The sequence below is a fragment of the Rattus rattus genome, chromosome 13 (genome assembly GCF_011064425.1).
Source record: "Rattus rattus isolate New Zealand chromosome 13, Rrattus_CSIRO_v1, whole genome shotgun sequence".
Lineage (NCBI taxonomy): Eukaryota > Metazoa > Chordata > Mammalia > Rodentia > Muridae > Rattus > Rattus rattus.
This window is the reverse complement of record NC_046166.1, coordinates 2,523,317-2,545,882: the sequence shown is the minus strand read 5'-3', so window position 1 is coordinate 2,545,882 and position 22,566 is coordinate 2,523,317. Positions and strand designations below refer to the sequence as shown.

At 39.8% G+C, this 22,566-nt stretch overlaps 1 protein-coding gene across 1 annotated transcript in view; it reads right to left on the bottom strand.

The window, feature by feature from the left end:
* Dnah12 (dynein axonemal heavy chain 12) overlaps positions 1 to 22,566 on the bottom strand; it is a 151,962-nt gene that overhangs the window by 91,341 nt on the left and 38,055 nt on the right. Inside the window, 11 exon segments of the mRNA XM_032919024.1 lie at positions 543 to 652; positions 3,494 to 3,613; positions 3,886 to 4,131; positions 4,578 to 4,817; positions 5,057 to 5,209; positions 6,372 to 6,544; positions 6,913 to 7,069; positions 7,450 to 7,569; positions 14,318 to 14,600; positions 14,704 to 14,825; positions 16,391 to 16,585. Coding sequence (XP_032774915.1) covers positions 543 to 652; positions 3,494 to 3,613; positions 3,886 to 4,131; positions 4,578 to 4,817; positions 5,057 to 5,209; positions 6,372 to 6,544; positions 6,913 to 7,069; positions 7,450 to 7,569; positions 14,318 to 14,600; positions 14,704 to 14,825; positions 16,391 to 16,585 — 1,919 coding nt within the window.

The window sequence follows — 22,566 nt, the reverse complement described above, 5'->3', positions numbered from 1 at the left end:
TAGAAAGACCCTCCAGGAAACAAAAATCAAGCAGAATCAGGTCCATGATATTATGAAGAACATCAAGTTTACACATTTTAAGAGTTCTTTTAAGAAAAAATATTCATATAGTTATGAATACAAAATTACATATCCACCTTACAAAATAAGTTATATACATATTATAGCTGCTTGGATGGTTCCCTATAAAGACAAGGTCCTAAAGTTTATACGGCATTAGTTTCACAGTAAAACCATCTCTGAAAATGGGACTATCAGGTGCCCAAGTGGATTTCAGAATTGTTACCTAACAATGTAAGCTCTGTTTGCTTCAGTTTCTGAGACAGGATCTTCATATACAGGCCAACCTGGCCTGGAATTCAGGACCCCTGCCTTGATGCTCACAAGTAGGAGTACAAGTGTGCATGTCCTCTCCCACTGCTTTGTTTTTTCCTGTAAGCTCCTGAGAAGCAGCTCCCTAGCCTTCCTAAAAAGTTTATCGCTTCTTTTTGTTCTTTAGTTTAAAACAACACTAAACTACGACAGATAATCAATAGTCTTACCCATGTCGAACAATCATCATTTCATATGTCTGAATAATTTTTTCAAGAAAAAATTTAACAGGCTGAAGATTTTGTGTTTCGCAGGCTTCATATGCACATTCCAAAAATTCCTGAAATAAAATAAAAATGTGTTTTATAAAGTGTTATTATCATACAGGAAGAATTTTTCAAATTAAAAAGAATAAATAAAACTGAAATGCTTTTAATATAACAATAAGTTATTAATGATCGTCGCGTTGGATATTTGTTTAAATAAGAACCATTCTTTTTAATGGTGTTTGCCAAAATCTGTTTTTGGTTCAGAAACAAAAGAATATGTTAGATAACCCCTCACACCATAGCAGCTATGAATAAGCAGAGAAGCTAAAATATCGGTAGAAGTTAAAAAGCCACAGGCACTATTGCTGCAAATCATCCTGATGGGACTTAAGTCAGAAATGGGTTAGTCTCTCCTGAATGTCTCGGCAGGCTTCATGTCAACTCAACTCAACCCAAACTAGTCATCTGAGAGGAGGGAACCGCAATTGAGAAAATGCCGCTATAGGACCAGGCTGCAGGCATGCCTGAAGGGCATGTTCTTACTTAGTGATTGATATGAGAGGGCCCAGCCCACTGTAGGTGGTATTGCCCCTGGGCTAGTGGTCCTGGGTTCTATAAGAAAGCAGGCTGAACAAGCTGTTGGGAGCAAGCCAGCAAGCAGCAGCCATGGCCTCTGCATCAGCTCCCGCCTTCAGGTTCCTGTCCTGTTTGAGTTTTTGGTCATGACTTTCTTTTGATGGTGAATTCTGATATTAAATGTAGGTTAAAGAAATCCTTTCCAGCTAGATGTGGTGGTGCATACCTTTTATCCCAGAACTCAGGAGACAGAGGCAGGCAGATCTGAGTTTGGGATCAGCCTGGTCTACAGAGTTCCAGAATAGCCAGGGCCACACAAAGAAACCGTGTCTGAAACAAACAAACAAACAAATCCTTTCCTCCCCAAGTTGATTTTGGTCATGATGTTTCATCACAGCAATAAAAACCCTCACAAGATACTGGGCAAACACAACTACAACTATGTTATGTGATATCATGTCATGACATGTGATATGATGTCATGTTATGTCATGCTAGTATGGCCTCTTTAATGTTCATACTTTTAATCCCAGCACTTATGAACAAAAGCACATAGATATAAATCTATGAGTTTTAGGCCAGTCTGCTCTACATAGTGAGATCCAAACCAGCCAGGGATACACTGTGAGACCCTGTCTCAACCTACCTCTCCTCCCTTCTGTTGAAGGAAAGGACCTATAATATAGCTGGATCGCACACAACACAAGGAAAAAGAAACCAATACCCCAAGATCAAGCTATGCCACTCTTGGGCATATACCTGGATACTTCGTTCTATCACAGAGACATCTGCTCAACCATGTTTATTGCTGCTCTGTTCATAATGGCTAGAAACAGAAACAACTTAGATGTCCCTCAACAGAAGAATGGATAAAGAAAATGGGGTACATTTACACAGTGGAGTATTTTTAAAAAATGAGATCATGAAATTCATAGGTAAATAGAACTAGAAACTAATCATCCTGAGGGAGGGATCCCAGACACGGAAAGACAGCGATGGTACTGTGCCCATCTGCTTATATGTGGATGTTAGCTGCTAAGCAAGGTTGCTACCAACTTTAAAGAGCAAGCTATAAATATGTTTTATGCAAATCCCAGTATATCGCCTTCAAACAACAAAGAAAACAAGGGAAAAAAAACAAATTGCAAAGAAAACAATGAAAATAACATGAGTTACACCTTACATATCAATAATTGATTTGGGTCTGACTCAGCAGATAAGGCACCTGACACCCACCAAGCCTAACAACTTGAGTTCAGTCCCTGAGAGCCACGTGCTGGAGGAAGAGAACTGACTTCTGCAAGCTGTTCTCCAATCTCCACGTGAGAGCCGTGGCATGCATGTTCGCATGTGCACACACATGCACATACAAAAAGTAATTTTTAATGGCTTTGAATGCAAATGGATTACACGGTCCAATAAAAATGCATCAAAGGACTGAACTGATTAACAAACACAAGACCAAAGTATTCACTGTGTGTTTCATCTTATAGGGCACTCACAGAGCAAAACCACGTGGATGAGAAAGATAAGCTGTGAAAATAAAAACACTTATTATAAATAGTAAATAAATATTTACAAATAGTAAAAGGCCAAAAAGACAAAATAAGCTGAAAACTATAAAAATATTTAAAAATTAGAAAATAATAAAAAATAATAAAACATACAAAGTGTTCGACAATGACAAAGAGGATAGATTTTCAAAAACAAAACAAAACAAAACAAAACAAAACAAAATGCCAAGGCAGTTATAAAAGTACAGCCAGCGCTGGGCACCTAGTCATACACAGCAAACACTAAGGTTTGCAGCAGGCGTGGATTACGAGACACCGATAGTAAAGGGTGCTAGCATTCTCCTTCCATTATTTACCAGACAAGCCACATCAATTGGATTCAGAAACAAACTGAATTACACTTGAGTCCAAGTAAAGCTAATAGATCTCAACACTCTTCCCAAGTAGCAATAGAATACAAATTCTTAGGCATACATGGAAACTTACAAAATGGACCATGTATTAAGCTACAAACTAAATCTTAACAGATTCAAAATAAAAGCATACTAAGTATCTTTAAAATTTTTCCCATTTCAAGTTTGGTTTAAATTTTGTGTACTTCTGTGGTCATAATAATCACAGGGGTTTTGCTAAATCTTTTAAAAACTAATATTAATGCTTCTCAAACTCTTCCAGAAGTTTTTGAAAAATAAGGAATGACTGCAAAGTCCCCTCCAAGACCATCCACACAGACTGAGGCCCCAACTTAATATCAGTTTGTAAATAATCGCACTATCGGTTGGATTTCTGTACGGAGTAAATGATTCTCATGGGTTCACTTACTTGGTAGTCAGCTTCAGGAAGCTTAATACCAGGAAATAAATCACTAGTTATTCCATTAAATAAAGGTATGTCGTGTGAGAGAAACTTTGGTTCATTTACATCTTTAATTGATCGAAGAAGCTAAAATCACAAAAGGACAATGTAATTAATCGCCTGCACTTACACACACTTAGCCAAAGTCGGTTGATTTTACATTGCTCCTAGAATCCCCACAATCAGAAACCTTGCTTATCAGAGCCAAGGGCCGTTACACAAAGCATAAAGTACACTAGACAACCCAACTTACCATTTCAGTCTCACCTCTCAATTGCTTGTCACAGCTCTTGGGTGATCTCACTAGGGTCAGCTTCCCACCCAGGTGGCCACAGTGCACACACGTGGTTAATACTCACCAGTATGTCCTCGTTTTCATTGGGGTATTTCAATTTTAGGTTCCCAGCTGCCACTAACACGGCTTTCACTGCTCGCATCCCATAGTCGTAATGGAACTGCGAGGACAGCTGCTCGGAGCACAGCCGGTAGGTCATCACTATCTTCACAGACAGAGGCTTTGCGTTTAGAAACCCATAGGAGTAGAGGGAGATTTCTGCGATGAGGGCGTAGTTTGGAACCATCATAGCTACTGTTCTGAAAAGAACCTGAGGCATATGATAAATGCAATACATTACTGATGTAAAAGAGGCCATTTTTAAAGCTGAGCAGAAGCAGGATCCAAGGGGGTGGACAGTCAATTTTATTCTCTAAATGCAACATCTACTTAGGAAGGATTTTTTTCAGCAGTAGTTAAAATTTGTTTTTGTGTACTCGATAGTTTGGGACGTCTAAAACCACTTTTGGAAGCTGGGCACAGAAGCACAAATGTGGAACGATGGCTGCTCTAGAGACGGACACAGGAGGATTACAAGTCCAGTGCCAGCCTTGGCCATTTAGTGAGACTGTCTCAAGACTGTGAGGGCTGCTTAGTGTGTGTGAGTCCAAGCCCCTGCATCACCAAACAAACAAGGGCTTGGAGCTTAACTTATACCACATGGGAAAGGGAAGAAGGAAATGACCAACAAACAAACTTATACTCCCAAAAAATCACCTTGAGGTTGTCTGGCAATTCAGAACGTCCTGCATAGCCAGGATTCATGGTGATGGCCACAAAACAGTTTGGGTTGAGCCTAAGTTCTGTCCCTTCAAAGACAAACACTTCCAGTTTCTGCTGAATAGCTCTCTGGATGCAAAGGATCTGCTGTGCCACCACGGACAGCACTTCCAGTTCAATGCGGTTAAATTCATCAAAGCAAGCCCAGGCGCCTGAAGAAGCCAGGCCTTTAAAAAACTAAGGAGACAGGAGGCAGATGGTGAATTTTTTTTTTTTAAAGACATTTGACCTTCTAACTCAAAATTAAAATTAAGCCTAAAAGACTCCAAGAGGAAAAGGCTCCAAGGATATTCATTATCTCACCACTAAAATCAAAGCTCAAGTACCACATAAAATACAATCCAGGACTATTGGCATGGGGACTGGCTCAGTGTGCCCGACAGACCTAGCTGGAAGCCTGTGACATGTGATATTACCTTTCCCATTGCTAGATAGTCCAGCCCGTCGGAGCAGTTGAACACGACACACTGCACAGCAAGGGCTTTCGCCAGGTCCTTGGTGGTCTCCGTTTTTCCTGTGCCCGCTGGCCCTTCTGGAGCACCTCCAAGGTTTAAATAGAAGGCACCTATCTGGAAAAGAAAACAGTTTGGGTGAAAAGAATGCATGATTAGCTAAAACAAGTAAACAAACCAGACAGCCATTGGCCACGTGACGTTATTTGTATTTGTAGCTTCGGGGAAGCCAGGTGTTACTATATTGTTATCTTTTTAACATAGAATTTTATGACTATACAAACAGAAAGTTTAAAGGGCCCACAGCTAGTAAAATGTAACGGAATCTCTTTGTTATGTAATTCTTCACATGTACTAGTTCCCCCTTCAAGAACAGAGAGTCTAGCTCTGAGGCAGTAAAATTAACTCCGGATAGTTTTCTCCAGAAAGTAGATGTGGAGGTTTGGGTAGAAGATAAGGAAGACCCTCTCCTGAGGGCCAGTCACAAGGAGGGTAAGTGCCTGGCACAGTGGCTGTCTACCATTTCTCTGGACTGTGCCCTTTACAGTATGTTCTCTACTCTCTGCATCTTCAAAGGACTGCTCTGTGTTTCTCTGACCACTGCCGTGGCTTTCTACTTTGTCTATAGTTGGTACGCATTCTCCTTCCTCGTTAGTCAGAGTTTTACCTCAGCAAGTGTATGAGTCATTTCTCTAATCACATGCACAATAATCCTCATGTCATCTGCTCGCCTTTGCACTTTAACTGCTCGGCATTTAGGGAGCTGCTGTTTCTTCACACCTGCCTCAGTTCCCGGGTTGGGTTGGCAGATGCGGCCAATGAAAATGCACAGGGAAACTTAAATTTCAGATGAACAATGGATGGTTTGTTAAAAGTTCCGTCGCTTCTTCCCTTAGAGAACACACACACACACACACACACACACACACACACACACACACACACTAAATGGTTAGGGAAGGATAAGTGCATTTGGCTATTAAAGATAAGTTAATAAAAGAGGGGCTGGAGAGACAACAAAGCAAGTAAAGGTATTTAGTACCAAACCTAACAAGCTGAGTTTACTCCCCAGATCCCATAAGGTAGGAGAGAACAGACTCCTGGAAGTTGTTCTATGACCTGGGTACAGGCAGCACCCCACTCTCACACACATGCACACATAAATAATTGTAAAAAAAATGTTTTAAACAAATGATAGCGTATATTAAATTTGGAGAAGAAAATTTTCTGTACCAAAAACTAATGTTTAACATGTGAACAACGTAACATAAGTGCATACCAATGTTCTGTAACATCTGTCAGTTAAAGGAGTTATGACAAGTCGTGGTGAGTTACCAAGATACTCATAAGCGTATTTGACATTGCAGTTGACAATACGAACTCGAGCGTTCTCATATTCCCAGTAATAACGAAGTTGAGCGAGCCACTGGAAATCTGTATCATGTGAGACACCTAGAAAGAATGCAATAAAATTATCAAGTGAAAATAATTTGAAAAGTAATATTTTATTGTAACAGCAAGTATTAAAATAATTTGTTTTCAAATTAAGGAAAAGATCATTCACCAAGAAATTGTGGTGACTGCCTTTAATCCGAGCAATCAGAGGCATCAGAGACAGGCTATCCTGTGAGTCTGAGCCAAGCCTAGTCTACATAGCTACCTCCAGAACAACCAGGACCACACAGAGAAACCCTGCCTTGAAAAACAAAAAGAAAGCAAACCAAAGAGTATTCAAAAAAAATCTTAAGAAAAAACCCATGTCTTGGTTTCTTAGTCACTATCAATTCTTTACATTTTATATTAAAGAAATGGTCACCTACCCATATCAATCATATCCATGACAACATCTCTAGCGTGGACATCAATCGTAACCAAAGCCCCCAGAGTGATCCTGGTCTGCTTAGATAACTTCCCTCTCACCAGCTCCACAATGTCATTTAGTTGATACTGGAGTTCCTTGTAGTACTTCTTTAACCCCTACAAAATGGCAGCAGTTTCATTGGCATTGCACACACACACACACACACACACACACACATACACACACACACACAACACACACACACACACACACATACATACATACACACATACACACACATACACACGCACACACACACAGCTATGCCTAGAACATATATCTTATGCATATACTTATTTATGGAATAACTTTGACTTCACAGTCTACTTCAAAATATAAGTGAGTTACAGAGTGGATTTGTGAAAGCCTAGTAAAAAATAACAAGCTTTCAAAAATGTTAATGCTACATATAGAAGTTGCAGATTACTGACAAGAAAATGAAAAAATATGGAACGAGAAAAAGAATGCTGTTGTTTTAAATCAAATGATACTTTACCTCTTTTCCACCACTTATGACTTCCTGCGTCTCAGAAGTCCAGAACATCTGCGACACACAAAGAACAACCTGGCCAGGCCACTCTCTGACCCAGTCTTTCCTTGCAGATTCTGGGTAAGCCTGAATAATTAAAATAAATTTCTGTTTTAAAAGGTTACAAGAGGAAGGGGAGCTGAAAACATCTAACAAATTTTAAATTCTTTTGCTGGGTTAGTTGTCCAGTTTTTGGTGAACAATACAAATTATTTCTATTATAAAGAACATATAAAGTTTCACTAAACCATTTGAAAAGTCATACATAAAGAGGGTGAAAGTTATGAGATGGGTTTATGTTTAAGTATAGTTTATGAATGTACAAAGGCTTGAAAAACAAATCAAAGATACATATTGATGTCAAATTATAATTAAAAAGGAAAATTGCTGGTTAATGTTATCAACTAGAATCACCAGGGAGACAGGCCTCTGGTGTAACTATGGGGTATAACTTGATTACAACCCATCTTAGCTGTGGGTGGGACTATTCACTGGGCAGATGACTCTGATGTGTATACAGAAAGAAAGCTAATCACTAGCAAGCACTCATGGCTCTCTTCCTCCTCGCTATGGCTGTAGTGTGGCAGCTGCTCTTGGCTCCTGCTGTCTGGACTCCCTTGTCACAATGGACTACATCTTGAATTGTGAGCTAAAATAGACACTTCCTTCCTTAAGTCGTTTAGATGAGGTTATTTTTATCATAGCAACATAGCAACTAAGACAAAGATCACATAGTATGTTAAAAAAAAAAAAACTGGGCTAGTAGGTAGAAGGTTTATGTCACTTATCTATAACTTTTCCAAAAACTCATGTAACCAGGATATACAATTACACTTATTAAATTATATGCACCGTAATAATCTGTACACTTGAATTTGAAATATGCTTCTTTCTATTCCTAATACTTTCATGTTTCAAAGCTTTAAATGTATTTTGGAAGGAAGATTTGATAGTTTAAAAGTAGCTTGCTTTCACCTAAAAGCTCTAGAACAAAAAAGAAGCAAATACACCCAGGAGGAGTAGAAGGCAGGAAATAATCAAACTCAGAGCTGAAATCAACCAAGTAGAAACAAAAAGGACCATAGAAAGAATCAACAGAACCAAAAAGTTGGTTCTTTGAGAAAAATCAACAAGATAGATAAACCCTTAGCCAGACTAACGAGGACACAGAAAGTGTGTCCAAATTAACAAAATCAGAAATGAAAAGGGAGACATAACTACAGATTCAGAGGAAATTCAAAAAATCATCAGATCTTACTATAAAAGCCTATATTCAACAAAACTTGAAAATCTACAGGAAATGGACAATTTCCTAGACAGATACCAGGTACCGAAGTTCAATCAGGAACAGATAAACCAGATAAACAACCCCATAACTCCTAAGGAAATAGAAGCAGTCATTAAAGGTCTCCCAACCAAAAAGAGCCCAGGTCCAGACGGGTTTAGTGCAGAATTCTATCAGACCTTCATAGAAGACCTCATACCAATATTATCCAAACTATTCCACAAAATTGAAACAGATGGAGCACTACCGAATTCCTTCTATGAAGCCACAATTACTCTTATACCTAAACCACACAAAGACCCAACAAAGAAAGAGAACTTCAGACCAATTTCCCTTATGAACATCGACGCTTAAAAATACTCAACAAAATTCTGGCAAACCGAATCCAAGAGCACATCAAAACAATCATCCACCATGATCAAGTAGGCTTCATCCCAGGCATGCAGGGATGGTTTAATATCTGAAAAACCATCAACGTGATCCATTATATAAAACAAACTGAAAGAACAAAACCACATGATCATTTCATTAGATGCTGAGAAAGCATTTGACAAAATTCAACACCCTTCATGATAAAAAGTCCTGGAAAGAATAGGAATTCAAGGCCCATACCTAAACATAGTAAAAGCCATATACAGCAAACCAGTTGCTAACATTAAACTAAATGGAGAGAAACTTGAAGCAATCCCACTAAAATCAGGGACTAACAAGGCTGCCCACTCTCCCTACTTATTCAATATAGTTCTTGAAGTTCTAGCCAGAGCAATCAGACAACAAAAAGGAAGTCAAGGGAATACAGATCGGAAAAGAAGAAGTCAAAATATCACTATTTGCAGATGATATGATAGTATATTTAAGTGATCCCAAAAGTTCCACCAGAGAACTACTAAAGCTGATAAACAACTTCAGCAAAGTGGCTGGGTATAAAATTAACTCAAATAAATCAGTAGCCTTCCTCTACACAAGAGAGAAACAAGCCGAGAAAGAAATTAGGGAAACGACACCCTTCATAATAGACCCAAATAATATAAAAGTACCTCGGTGTGACTTTTTAACCAAGCAAGTAAAAGATCTGTACAATAAGAACTTCAAGACACTGAAGAAAGAAATTGAAGAAGACCTCAGAAGATGGAAAGATCTCCCATGCTCATGGATTGGCAGGATTAATATAGTAAAAATGGCCATTTTACCAAAAAGCGATCTACAGATTCAATGCAATCCCCATCAAAATACCAATCCAATTCTTCAAAGAGTTAGACAGAACAATTTGCAAATTCATCTGGAATAACAAAAACCCAGGATAGCTAAAACTATCCTCAACAATAAAAGGACTTCAGGGGAATCACTATCCTGAACTCAAGCAGTATTACAGAGCAATAGTGATAAAAACTGCATGGTATTGGTACAGAGACAGACAGATAGACCAATGGAATAGAATTGAAGACCCAGAAATGAACCCACACACCTATGGTCACTTGATTTTTGACAAAGGAGCCAAATCCATCCAATGGAAAAAAAGATAGCATTTTCAGCAAATGGTGCTGGTTCAACTGGAGGTCAACATGTAGAAGAATGCAGATCGATCCATGCTTATCACCCTGTACAAAGCTTAAGTCCAAGTGGATCAAGGACCTCCACATCAAACCAGACACACTCAAACTAATAGAAAAAACTAGGAAGCATCTGGAACACATGGGCACTGGAAAAAAATTTCCTGAACAAAACACCAATGGCTTATGCTCTAAGATCAAGAATCGACAAATGGGATCTCATAAAACTACAAAGCTTCTGTAAGGCAAAGGACACTGTGGTTAGGACAAAAGCGGCAACCAACAGATTGGGAAAAAGATCTTTACCAATCCTACAACAGATAGAGGCCTTATATCCAAAATATACAAAGAACTAAAAAGTTAGGACCGCAGGGGAGACAAATAACCCTATTAAAAATGGGGTTCAGAGCTAAACAAAGAATTTACAGCTGAGGAATGCCGAATGGCTGAGAAACACCTAAAGAAATGTTCAACATCTTTAGTCATAAGGGAAATGCAAATCAAAACAACCCTGAGATTTCACCTCACACCAGTGAGAATGGCTAAGATCAAAAACTCAGGTGACAGCAAATGCTGGCGAGGATGCGGAGAAAGAGAAACACTCCTCCATTGTTGGTGGGATTGCAGACTGATACAACCATTCTGGAAATCAGTCTGGAGGTTCCTCAGAAAATTGGACATTGAACTGCCTGAGGATCCAGCTATACCTCTCTTGGGCATATACCCAAAAGATGCCCCAACATATAAAAAAGACACGTGCTCCACTATGTTCATCGCAGCCTTATTTATAATAGCCAGAAGCTGGAAAGAACCCAGATGCCCTTCAACAGAGGAATGGATACAGAAAATGTGGTACATCTACACAATGGAATATTACTCAGCTATCAAAAAACAATGACTTTATGAAATTCAGAGGCAAAAATGGTTGGAACTGGAAAATATCATCCTGAGTGAGCTAACCTAATCACAGAAAGACATACATGGTATGCACTCATTGATAAGTGGCTATTAGCCCAAATGCTTGAATTACCCTAGATGCCTAGAACAAATGAAACTCAAGACGGAGGATCAAAATGTGAATGCTTCACTCCTTCTTTAAAAGGGGAACAAGAATACCCTTGGCAGGGAAGAGAGAGGCAAAGATAAAAACAGAGACTGAAGGGACACCCATTCAGAGCCTGCCCCACATGTGGCCCATATATATATAGCCACCCAATTAGACAAGATGGATGAAGCAAAGAAGTGCAGAAGTGTAGATCGCTACTGAGAGACACAGCCAGAATACAGCAAATACAGAGGCGAATGCCAGCAGCAAACCACTGAACTGAGAATAGGACCCCCGTTGAAGGAATCAGAGAAAGAACTGGAAGAGCTTGAAGGGGCTCGAGACCCCACATGTACAACAATGCCAAGCAACCAGAGCTTCCAGGGACTAAGCCACTACCTAAAGACTATACATGGACTGACCCTGGACTCTGACCTCATAGGTAGCAATGAATATCCTAGTAAGAGCACCAGTGGAAGGGGAAGCCCTGGGTCCTGCTAAGACTGAACCCCCCAGTGAACCAGACTGTTGGGGGGAGGGCGGCAATGGGGGGGGAGGGTGGGGAGGAACACCCATAAGGAAGGGGAGGGGGAAGGGGATGTTTGCCGAAACCGAAAGGGAATAACACTTTCGAAATGTATATAAGAAATATTCAAGTTAATAAAAAAAAAAAAAAAAAAAAGTAGCTTGCTTTGATAACAAAGTGGGAACAGCAAATACAAATTATAAATTAAAAAACTTTATAGAATGTATTTTCGAGGTGATGCTAATGAAAAATATTCATTAAAAATACATTAAACATAAGAATATAGAGATATTATTTATGAGATGTTTCTTATTGAGATACTTATAGCTACATTCAAATAACAAAGTAATGTAAGCGATAAGTAAAAGTAGTGATTGCCAGATGTGTGGCTGGTACACTTCTCTGCCAATGAAGCCATTCCATCGTAGGCAATGTTGATGCTTTCCTACATGTTTTTAGTTTGTTTGGAATCACAGAGAAAGGAGAAGAAATAAGATTCAATTGTAAAAAAGCAATGATGCTGCAGAAAAGCCAGTCAAGAAAATGAGCCCTGGGCTAGAGAGGTTACGCAGTGTAAACACTCTTCCAGAGGGCCAGCGTCCAGTTCCCAGCACCCATGTCTGGCAGCTCGCACCTGGCAGTGTCTCCAGGTCCAAAGGGATGTGATGTCTCTGGCCTCCGTGGGCACTTGCACTGATGTGCACATACTCTCACACGGAGACACATAAATACTACACATAATTAAAATAATGATAATTTTGAAAGAGACGCTTCACAGGGCCCTTTAAGAGAAAGCTGCCTCACTCTTGCGGTGACTTCCTGGAATTAGGTAGCAAGGGCTTTCAAAACTACTCCCAGGGCACAACTGCTCCTTTGTGGTGTTAAAAGCAGAACGAAGTAATGCATGCATTTCAAGATTAGAATATTTTGATTAGCGTTAAGTGAGGTACATAAAAGTATCCAGGTGCTATATTTCCTTCAATTCGTAATGTTCATCTCATGAGTGTTCATCTCATTTAGAGTTTTAAGTCGTTAAGCCTCAAAAGCAACAATGGACTGAATAATTTATTTAACACCATGTTTGAGAGGGTCTGATCAGCAAATATTAAAGCACATGGCTGTCTGCCTACTAGAAATGTGTAAGTAACACTGCAGGATTCTATTTGCTGTGTTTTGAAAGGGTTTGACTCACTATGGTGGGGGCAGGGATAAATGCCAAAGTGCAGGTGTGAAGATCAATAGGCAACACATGGGAATCAGCTCCCCTTTTCCATCCTGTGGATTTTAGGAACACAAGTCAGACCATCAGGCCCCAGCAAGACCCATCACGTGGTCAGCCAGTCCTGTGGTTTTGTTTGTTTGTGTTGTTGTGAGATAGAGTTACTTTGTAGTTGTTGTGTTGTAGTTACTTTGTGTTGTTGTGAGATAGAGTTACTTTGTAGTTGTTGTGTTGTAGTTACTTTGTGTTGTTGTGAGATAGAGTTACTTTGTAGCCTGAATTGCAACTGTGGAAAGCAGGTTGGCCTTTAACTCTGAGCTGCACACCATCCTCAGCTTCTCCAGTGCTGACACTGTAGCTGTGAGCTGATGTGTCTGGTACATTTCAGTTTTGACATTTATAAAATAAAATTCTCATCTTTCACAAGCGTCCACAGACCTACTTCTCAGCATTCCCTCAGAATAAATCTCCCCTATACACTCCCAGTAATTCTTGAGACCTCCTTCCCCTTTTACTGTGCAATCGAGTTCAGACCTGTTAAAATTGGATACAAGTAGATTTCTCTAATAGTGTCTAGTTCCCTCCATGTCTCCACCATCTATCTTCTAGGCTCTCCTAATTTGTCTTCCTGTTCTGATAGTCTACTAATCCGTTCTTTATACCATAGTCCAAGTGGTATAAAAATATAAACCAGAGTATGGCTTTCTCCTGACAGAAACACTCCTGACCTTCATGTGTAAACAAAATGACCCCCTGTGCATCTTCCTTCCTTCCTCCCTCGATCTTCATTCTCCGTTACACTCACTCTTCTGTTCCGCACACAGAAGTCTTCTGATGGTTTCTCATGAAACCATTTTTGTGTTTAGGGCCTTTACACGATATGTCTACTCTTTATTGAGCTATTTTCTCTTTTCTTTCATATCTCAAACTCGGGCTAACTTCCTTTGTAAGCCTATCCCTGCCCTCCCCCATTCTAAACAGATATACTTTACTTCTCTCTGCTAATACATTTTCCTTTTATAACATACTGTTGTATGTGTTATGAAGTATACTGTCTCGTCAATTCTTACTCGTAATGTTAGAAACACAGAGGAAAAATAATGTTCAGCAAATGAACAAACGGCAGCATCTGTAGAATACAGATCATCCATTTAATCCTAGGAAGCATACCAGTCTAGATAGATCATCCATTTAATCCTAGGAAGCGTACCAGTCTAGATGCAGCAATCACATCATGGATACTTCTGAGCATTAGGTCTTCTACTTGAATGAGCCATTTCTCTACGGCGCCCCTCGCTGCAGACGTAGAAATCACTGAAATCAGCTCCACTCGTTCACCCTCAGAGCTGTACATTGCTTTAATATCCAGATTACTCAGGAACTCCAACTTAGCGATGCCCTCAAAGCATTTTTTTAAGTGTGGCTGAACTCTGAGTGGATCTTTGGTCTCTGACAAAATCTCTAGCATTTCATCATTAGATAAAAAGAAAAAGCTAGAAAAGAATATGGGAATAAAAAAAAAAAAAACAACCCTTAGTGGCAACTCATCACGCAGCAGACATGTTCAGTGATAGCACAGTTGACCATCTACCATACCGAGGGAAGAAAAGTCGCTTCTTCTCAAGGTATGCATTCAGTCCTTTCATGATTTTATCCAGAAGATCATTGCAATTCTGTAGTTTTTCCAACAAGCCTGTTAAAGAAGTAGCAGCAAGAACCTAAAAGACACAGATTCATATGAGACATACCTATGTACTTCACAGAAGACATAAACACTAATGGAAAATGGAAAATGTTAACTTTTTTGAAGCTTTATAAAATTAGTAGTGAAATATTCCCTCCCCTTCCTTTTTGAAACAGGTCTCACTATAGCCCAGGCTGGCCATGGATTTGTAATTCTCTTTTTGCTCTAGCCCCCCAAATGCCGGGATTATAGGAACCACATCCAGCTTTGAAATTCTTTTATAATATAAAAATTACAAATTCACTACATCATACATATTATAATCCAATAACATTAGTTATTATGCATATTATTATTAGTTATGTGCATATTTTATGATTATTCATTCATTATTTTAGGTTTTATAACTGTGAATTTTAAACTTGATTGACAGCAGGCTTTAGCAATCTACATCTCACCAACAAAATCTAGCTGGCTGCTAGCTTCTGTGTAGTCCTCAAACCAAGAATGGTTTTTTATACTTTCAGAAGGTTAAAAAATTAAAAGAGGACTAGGGAAGCAGCTCAGTGGCAGCATGCTCGCCTAGCATGAGTGAGGCCTAGGATTCTATTGCCAGCACCATGTGTAAGCTGAGCGTGCTGGCCCACGGCTGCAACCCCAGGCGGGAGGATGAGAAGTTCAAGGTCATTTCAGCTACGTGGAGAATTTGAAGCAACTTGGGCTAGAGGCCCTGCCTAAGTAACAATGTTGTCTGTGTCTATAAGCAATATTTTGTTATGGTAGAAACATACCCATTCGTTAAATGTTAGTTCTGGCTGCGTTTTACTATATGATGGGCGAACAAAGGATTGAAAAATAGACTGCATGCTTCACACAGCCTAAAGAAATGTGTTAACTGGCTATTCACAGAAGACTGCTGACCTCTAATCTACAAGACATCATGTGCAAGCTCCTAAATCAAAAAGGAAGATAAATTTCCTTGAAATCCATACATTTCTCTAATTAACGCTCAATAAATCTAGTATGCATTTAGCTTTTCTCTCAGCATTGAAAAAACTTATTCCTTAAGTTGAATGCATTTTAAAAGTCGATGCATAGCTGTGGTTTATGCTAAATGCATGGAAAAAACTGATTTTCAACATTAGAATCCTGTACAAGGTACTCTTAATAGGAAAGGCACACAGGAACCGAGACCAATCGAGGTCTCAATTGTATTCCCTGATTAACAATTGCAAGCAAACACAGTCACTTGTGCTGATCACACATCCTCCGTCCTCTGCTTTATCTCATTGTTTTATGTATCTGTTTACTTTCTGAGGTGGTTGAATATAGTGGGAGTCAATTCAGTTAACTGTTCATCTAAAGTAGTTACACTGTGTGTGTGTGTGTGTGTGTGTGTGTGTGTGTGTGTTGCAAGTAGTACTTTTATGAAGTGAAAAATAAAATTATTTTGATACTTTCAAACTTACATTTATGAGCTTACATTTTATGGTCTTTCCAATTTGTATACAATGCATGAGTTGTGTTTTAATAATCAGAAGAAAGTCAAATGCTTTCTTTAAGGTTCACCTGTCACAAGAAAGAAAACAAACCCTTCACCTTTGGATCTTTAGCACAGAACTTCATGATATCCTTCCAGTGTCTGTCTACTGTCTGAAACTGCCGCCCTTCCTCTGGCATCTGCTGCATGATGTCCTCAGAACAGAAGATGGGCTCTAAGTACAGCCACTGAGCTTGCACTTTCAACCACTCATCAATGGTCTCCTGGATTCGAATCAGACGGTCTTCCCAGGCCTTAATAAAAAGCACACTGTACTCAATTCCAGGTTGAAAGGGAGAAACTATAAATTACAGGGGGAAAGTATTTAGAACTCGCTATTGTTTTAATAGTAAAATTTAGCAAATTACCCCTACTTAGCTTTCTTATCTATTCAGACATATAATAATGCCTACCATGAAGGTCTGCTTACAGATTAAATGAGTTAGTAAATATGAAGCCACTAAACCGGTGACCAACATAGTAAACATCAGTCAAAACTGGAATCAAACAGTCAGTGGTTTCTCTTTTCCTCAGTTTATATAGCCCCCAGTTAGAGCTCGGATATTATATTATTATATTATTGTTAGTTACTTAGTGGAAACTTACAGGGGTGACACAGTTCTTGAGTTGGAGAAGAGAGCTTTTGACTACAAACATCCTGTCAGGTTGGTTCTTTGTTTCAAATAAAACTGAGGAACAAGGTACAATCAGCCAAGGTTACCCAGCTCCTCTTCCAGGTCATGTAGAATTTTTTTAATGATGTATAGAGGAATTTCTCTCTGCCACCTTCGAATATTCAATGTATTTCAAAGCATGACATTTGTTTGTTTGCTTGTTTGTTTGTTTGCTTGTTTTTTGTTTGTTTTGAGATAAGGCTTTGTCACACATTCCAGGCTAGCCTCTAACTCTCTAGGTAGCCTAGGTTAGATTGGAATACATGCTGATTTCCCTGCCTCAGGTTCCTGAGTCTAGGATTACAAGCTTTGCTAGGAGCAGCTAAAAACTAATGTCTAATTGTGCATGGACAAGAATCTGCCTACCTGACTACATTAGAGACATTTACCTCCTCAGTATAAATGTCATCACACACACACATGCACACTTGTACACTCACATGTACATGCACACATACACATGCATGCATGCATGCATACATGCACATGCATACATGTGTGTCAACCCTTACTTTCTTTTTTTTAATTGTCTAATTTTTTTCTTTCATATATTCAGTTCATATATAATGATAATGGTTAGCCTTTTAGTATATATACATATATTTACTTCTTTTGTTTTTTTCTTTTTGTTCCATCTTTATTAAATTGGGTTATTTCTTATTTACATTTCAAATGCTATTCCCTTTCCTGGTTTCTAGGCCAACATCCCCCTAACCCCTACCCCTCTCCTTCCACATGGGTGTTCCCCTCCCCATCGGCCCCATTACCACCCCCCCCAGCAATCCCATTCACTGGGGGTCCAGCCTTGGCAGGACCAAGGGCTTCCCCTTCCACTGGTGCTCTGACAAGGCTGTTCATTGCTATCTATGCAGCTTGGAGCCCAGGGTCAGTGCATGTATAGTCTTTGGGTAGTGGCTTAGTCCCTGGAAGCTCTGGTTGCTTGGCATTGTTGTTCATATGGGGTCTCAAGCCCCTTCAAGCTCTTTCAGTCCTTTCTCTGATTCCTTCAACGGGGGTCCCGTTCTCAGTTCAGTGGTTTGCTGCTGGCATTCGCCCATGTATTTGCTGTATTCTGGCTGTGTCTCAGGAGAGATCTACATCCGGTTCCTGTCAGCCTGCACCTCTTTGCTTCATCCATCTTATCTAGTTTGGTGGTTGTGTATGCATGGGCCACATGTGGGGCAGGCTCTGAATGGCCATTCCTTCAGCCTCTGTTCTAAACTTTGCCTCTCTATCCCCTCCTAAGGGTATTCTTGTTCCCCCCCCCTTTTTTTTATTGTGTGTTCTTTCTTTCTTTCTTTTTTTTTTTTATTAACTTGAGTATTTCTTATATACATTTCGAGTGTTATTTCCTTTCCCGGTTTCCGGCAAACATCCCCCTCCCCTCCCTTCTTCCCTCCCCATCCTCCCCCGTTGCCACCCTCCCCCAACAATCTAGTTCACTGGGGGTTCAGTCTTAGCAGGACCCAGGGCTTCCCTTCCACTGGTGATCTTACTAGGATATTCATTGCTACCTATGAGGTCAGAGTCCAGGGTCAGTCCATGTATAGTCTTTAGGTAGTGGCTTAGTCCCTGGAAGCTCTGGTTGCTTGGCATTGTTGTACATATGGGGTCTTGTTCCTCTTTTAAAGAAGGAGTGAAGCATTTGGTCAACCTTCTTGAGTTTCATGTGTTCTGTGCATCCAGGGTAATTCAAGCATTTGGGCTAATATCCATTTATCAAAGAGAGCGTATTAGAAATACACTCACTCAGGATGTTATTTTCTAGTTCATTCCATTTGCCTATGAATTTCATGAAGTCATTGTTTTTGATAGCTGAGTAGTACTCCATTGTGTAAATGTACCACATTTTCTGTATCCATTCCTCTGTTGAAAGGCATCTGGGATCTTTCCAGCTTCTGAAGGCTGCTATGAACATAGTGGAGCACGTGTCTTTGTTATATGTTAGAGCATCTTTTGGGTATATGCCCAGGAGTGGTATAGCTGGGTCCGCAGGTAGTACTATGTCCAATTTTCTGAGAAATCTCCAGACTGATTTCCAGAGTGGTTGTACCAGTTTGCAATCCCACCAACTCTGAAGGAGTGTTCCTCTTTCTCAATATCCTTGCCAGCATCTGCTGTCACCTGAGTTTTTGATCTTAGCCATTCTGATTGGTTTGAAGTGGAATCTCAAACTTTTTCTTAATCTTTTATCTCCTGGTTGAACTTTTTGGCTTTGTACTCACTAAGGGGCAAAAGCACTGAACTTCATTAAACTATGAAGGTATTGTCATAATTTGTATTTTTCCATAGTTACCCATATCAACAATAAGAGATATCATTTATTTTTTTCTGAAGTGAACAGTAATTCATTTATTACCCTCCTGCTTGTTGTTCACAAATAGAATTTTTTTTCTTTTTTTTTCAGAGCTGGGGACCGAACCTAGGGCCTTGTACTTGCTAGGCAAGCGCTCTACCACTGAGCTAAATCCCCAACCCCTTCACAAATAGAATTAAACAGTGACCCAGAGAACTTTACTACAAGGATACAGTGTAATATGTGATCTGAGCTTTCTAAAATTAGAAATTAGCTATATTTAAAAATTCCTAAGAATTAAGTTTTTAAATTCTATTTGCTATAAAAATCTGCTTGTCAGTCTACAGTGTGCACTTAAAAAGTGTGAGGTCCTATTACAGGAAGAAGGCAGGTAAGGAATGAGGAAAGAAGAGAAGGAGTGAGAGGAGACATGAAAACAGAGCCAGGTGTGGTGGCTCATGCTATAATTCCAAAACAGCCTCTGATGCAGAACAATTATGGCTAGTCAGATAGGAGATGAGGGAGAGGAGAAGGAAGGCAAGAGAAGGGAAGGGAAGGGAAAGGGAAAGGGAAGGGAAGGGAAGGGAAGGGAAGGGAAGGGAAGGGAAGGGAAAGGGAAGGAAGGGAAGGGAAAGAAGGAGAAACTCTTTTCCTACTGTCACATCATTTGTTCAGGATAATGAAAGGGGAAACAAATTCACAGGAGGAAATATGGAGACAAAGTTTGGAGGAGAGACTGAAGGAAAGGCCATTCAGAAACTGCCCCACCTGGGGATCCATTCCATTTGGAGACACCAAACCCAGACACTATTGCTGATGCCAAGAAGTGCATGCTGACAGGAGCCTGATATAGCTGTCTCCTGCCAGAGCCTGACAAATACAGAGGCGGATGCTCACAGCCAACAATTGGACTGAGAACAGGGTCTCCAATGGAAGAGTTAGAGAAAGAATTGAAGGAGCTGAAGGGGTTTGCAACCGTATAGGAAGAACAACAATATCAACCAACTAGACCTCCTACAACTCCCAGGAACTAAACACCAACCAAAGAGTACACACAGAGGGACCTATGGTTCCAGCTTCATATGTAGCAGAGGATGGCCTTGTTGGGCGTCAACAGGAGGAGAGGCCCTTGGTACTGTGAAGGCTTGATGCTCCAGAGTAGGGGAATGCCAGGGTGAGGAGGCAGGAAGGAGTGGGTTATGGGGTGAGGGGAGCACTAGGAGCTGGGGTGGGGGGGTGGGATACGGGGATTTCCAGAGGGGAAACTGGGAAAGGGGATAACATTTGAAATGGAAATAAAGAAAATACCCAATAAAAGAAAAGAAAAAAATGATCACACTGTGAACCCTGAGACTATGTTGTTTACTGGAAAAACCTGTTTCTAGTTGTGGTGTCTCAGCCTTAGCACATACCTTTAATCCCAAATAATGAAGGTAAAGTTAGTTTGTAGAAGCAAGCACCCATATTTAAAAGTGATGCTTAATTGAGTGTCTGACAAAGTGACAAATGAGAGAAAGATTTGACAGAATAGGATGTGCCCAACTCTGACAAAAACAGAGAGGGAAGGGAGGCTACTTAAAAGAGAGCAGCAATATACAGCAAACCAGTAGCTATCATCAAACTAAATGGAGAGAAACTTGAAGCAATCCCACTAAAATCAGGGACTAGACAAGGCTACCCACTCTCTCCCTATTTATTCAATATAGTACTTGAAGTCCTAGCCAGAGCAATCAGACAGCGAAAGAAGGTCAAAGGGATACAAATTGGAAGGGAAGAAGTCAAAATATCACTATTTGCAGATGATAAGATAGTATACTTAAGCAACCCCAAAAGTTCCATCAGAGAACTACCTAACCTGATAAACAACTTCAGCAAAGTGTCAGTGTATAAAATTAACTCAAATAAATCAGTAGCCTTCGTCTACTCAAAGGATAAACAGGCTGAGAAAGAAATTAAGGCAATGAGACCTTTCACAATAGTCCCAAATAACATAAAATATCTTGGTGTGACTTTAACCAAGCAAGTGAAAGATCTGTATGACAAGAACTTCAAGTCTCTGAAGAAAGAAATTGAGGAAGATCTCAGAAGATGGAAAGACCTTCCATGCTCATGGGTTGGCAGGATTAATATAGTAAAGATGGCCACTTTTCCAAAAGCAATCTACAGATTCAATGCAATTCCCATCAAAATTCCAACTCAATTCTTCATAGAGATAGAAAGAGCAATTTGCAAATTCATTTGGAATAACAAAAAAACCCAGGATATCGAAAACTATACTCAACAATAAAAGAACTTCTGGGGGAATCACTATCCCTGAACTCAAGCAATATTACAGAGCAATAGTCATAAAAAGCTGTATGGTATTGGTACAGAGACAGGCAAATAGATCAGTGGAACAGAATTGAAGACCCAGAAACGTACCCACACACCTATGGTCACTTGATCTTTGACAAAAGAGCTAAACTATCCAATGGAAGAAAGATAGCATTTTCAACAAATGGTGATGGTTTAACTGGATGTCAGCATGTAGAAGAATGCAGATCAACACATTCTTATCACCCTGTACAAAGCTTAAGTCCAAGTGGATCAAGGACCTCCACATCAAACCAGATACACTCAAACTAATAGAAGAAAAAGTGGGGAACAGTCTCATACACATGGGCACTGGGGAAAATTTCCTGAACAAAACACCAATGGCTTATGCTCTAAGATCAAGAATTGACAAATGGGACCTCACAAAACTGCAAAGCTTCTGTAAGGCAAAGGACACTGTGGTTAGGACAAAACAGCAACCAACAGATTGGGAAAAGATCTTTACCAATCCTACAACTGATAGAGGGCTTATATCCAAAGTATACAAAGAACTCAAGAAGTTAGACCACAGGGAGACAAATAACCCTATTAAAAATGGGGTTCAGAGCTAAACAAAGAATTCACAGCTGAGGATTATTGAATGGCTGAGAAACACCTAAAGAAATGTTCAACATCTTTAGTCATAAGGGAAATGCAAATCAAAACAACTCTGAGATTTCACCTCACTCCAGGGAGAATAGCTAAGATCAAAAACTCAGGTGACAGCAAATGCTGGAGAGGATGTGGAGAAAGAGAAACACTCCTCCATTGTTGGTGGGATTGCAGACTGGTACAACCATTCTGGAAATCAGTCTGGAGGTTCCTCAGAAAATTGGACATTGACTGCCTGAGGATCCAGCTATACCTCTCTTGGGCATATACCCAAAAGATGCCCCAACATATAAAAAAGACA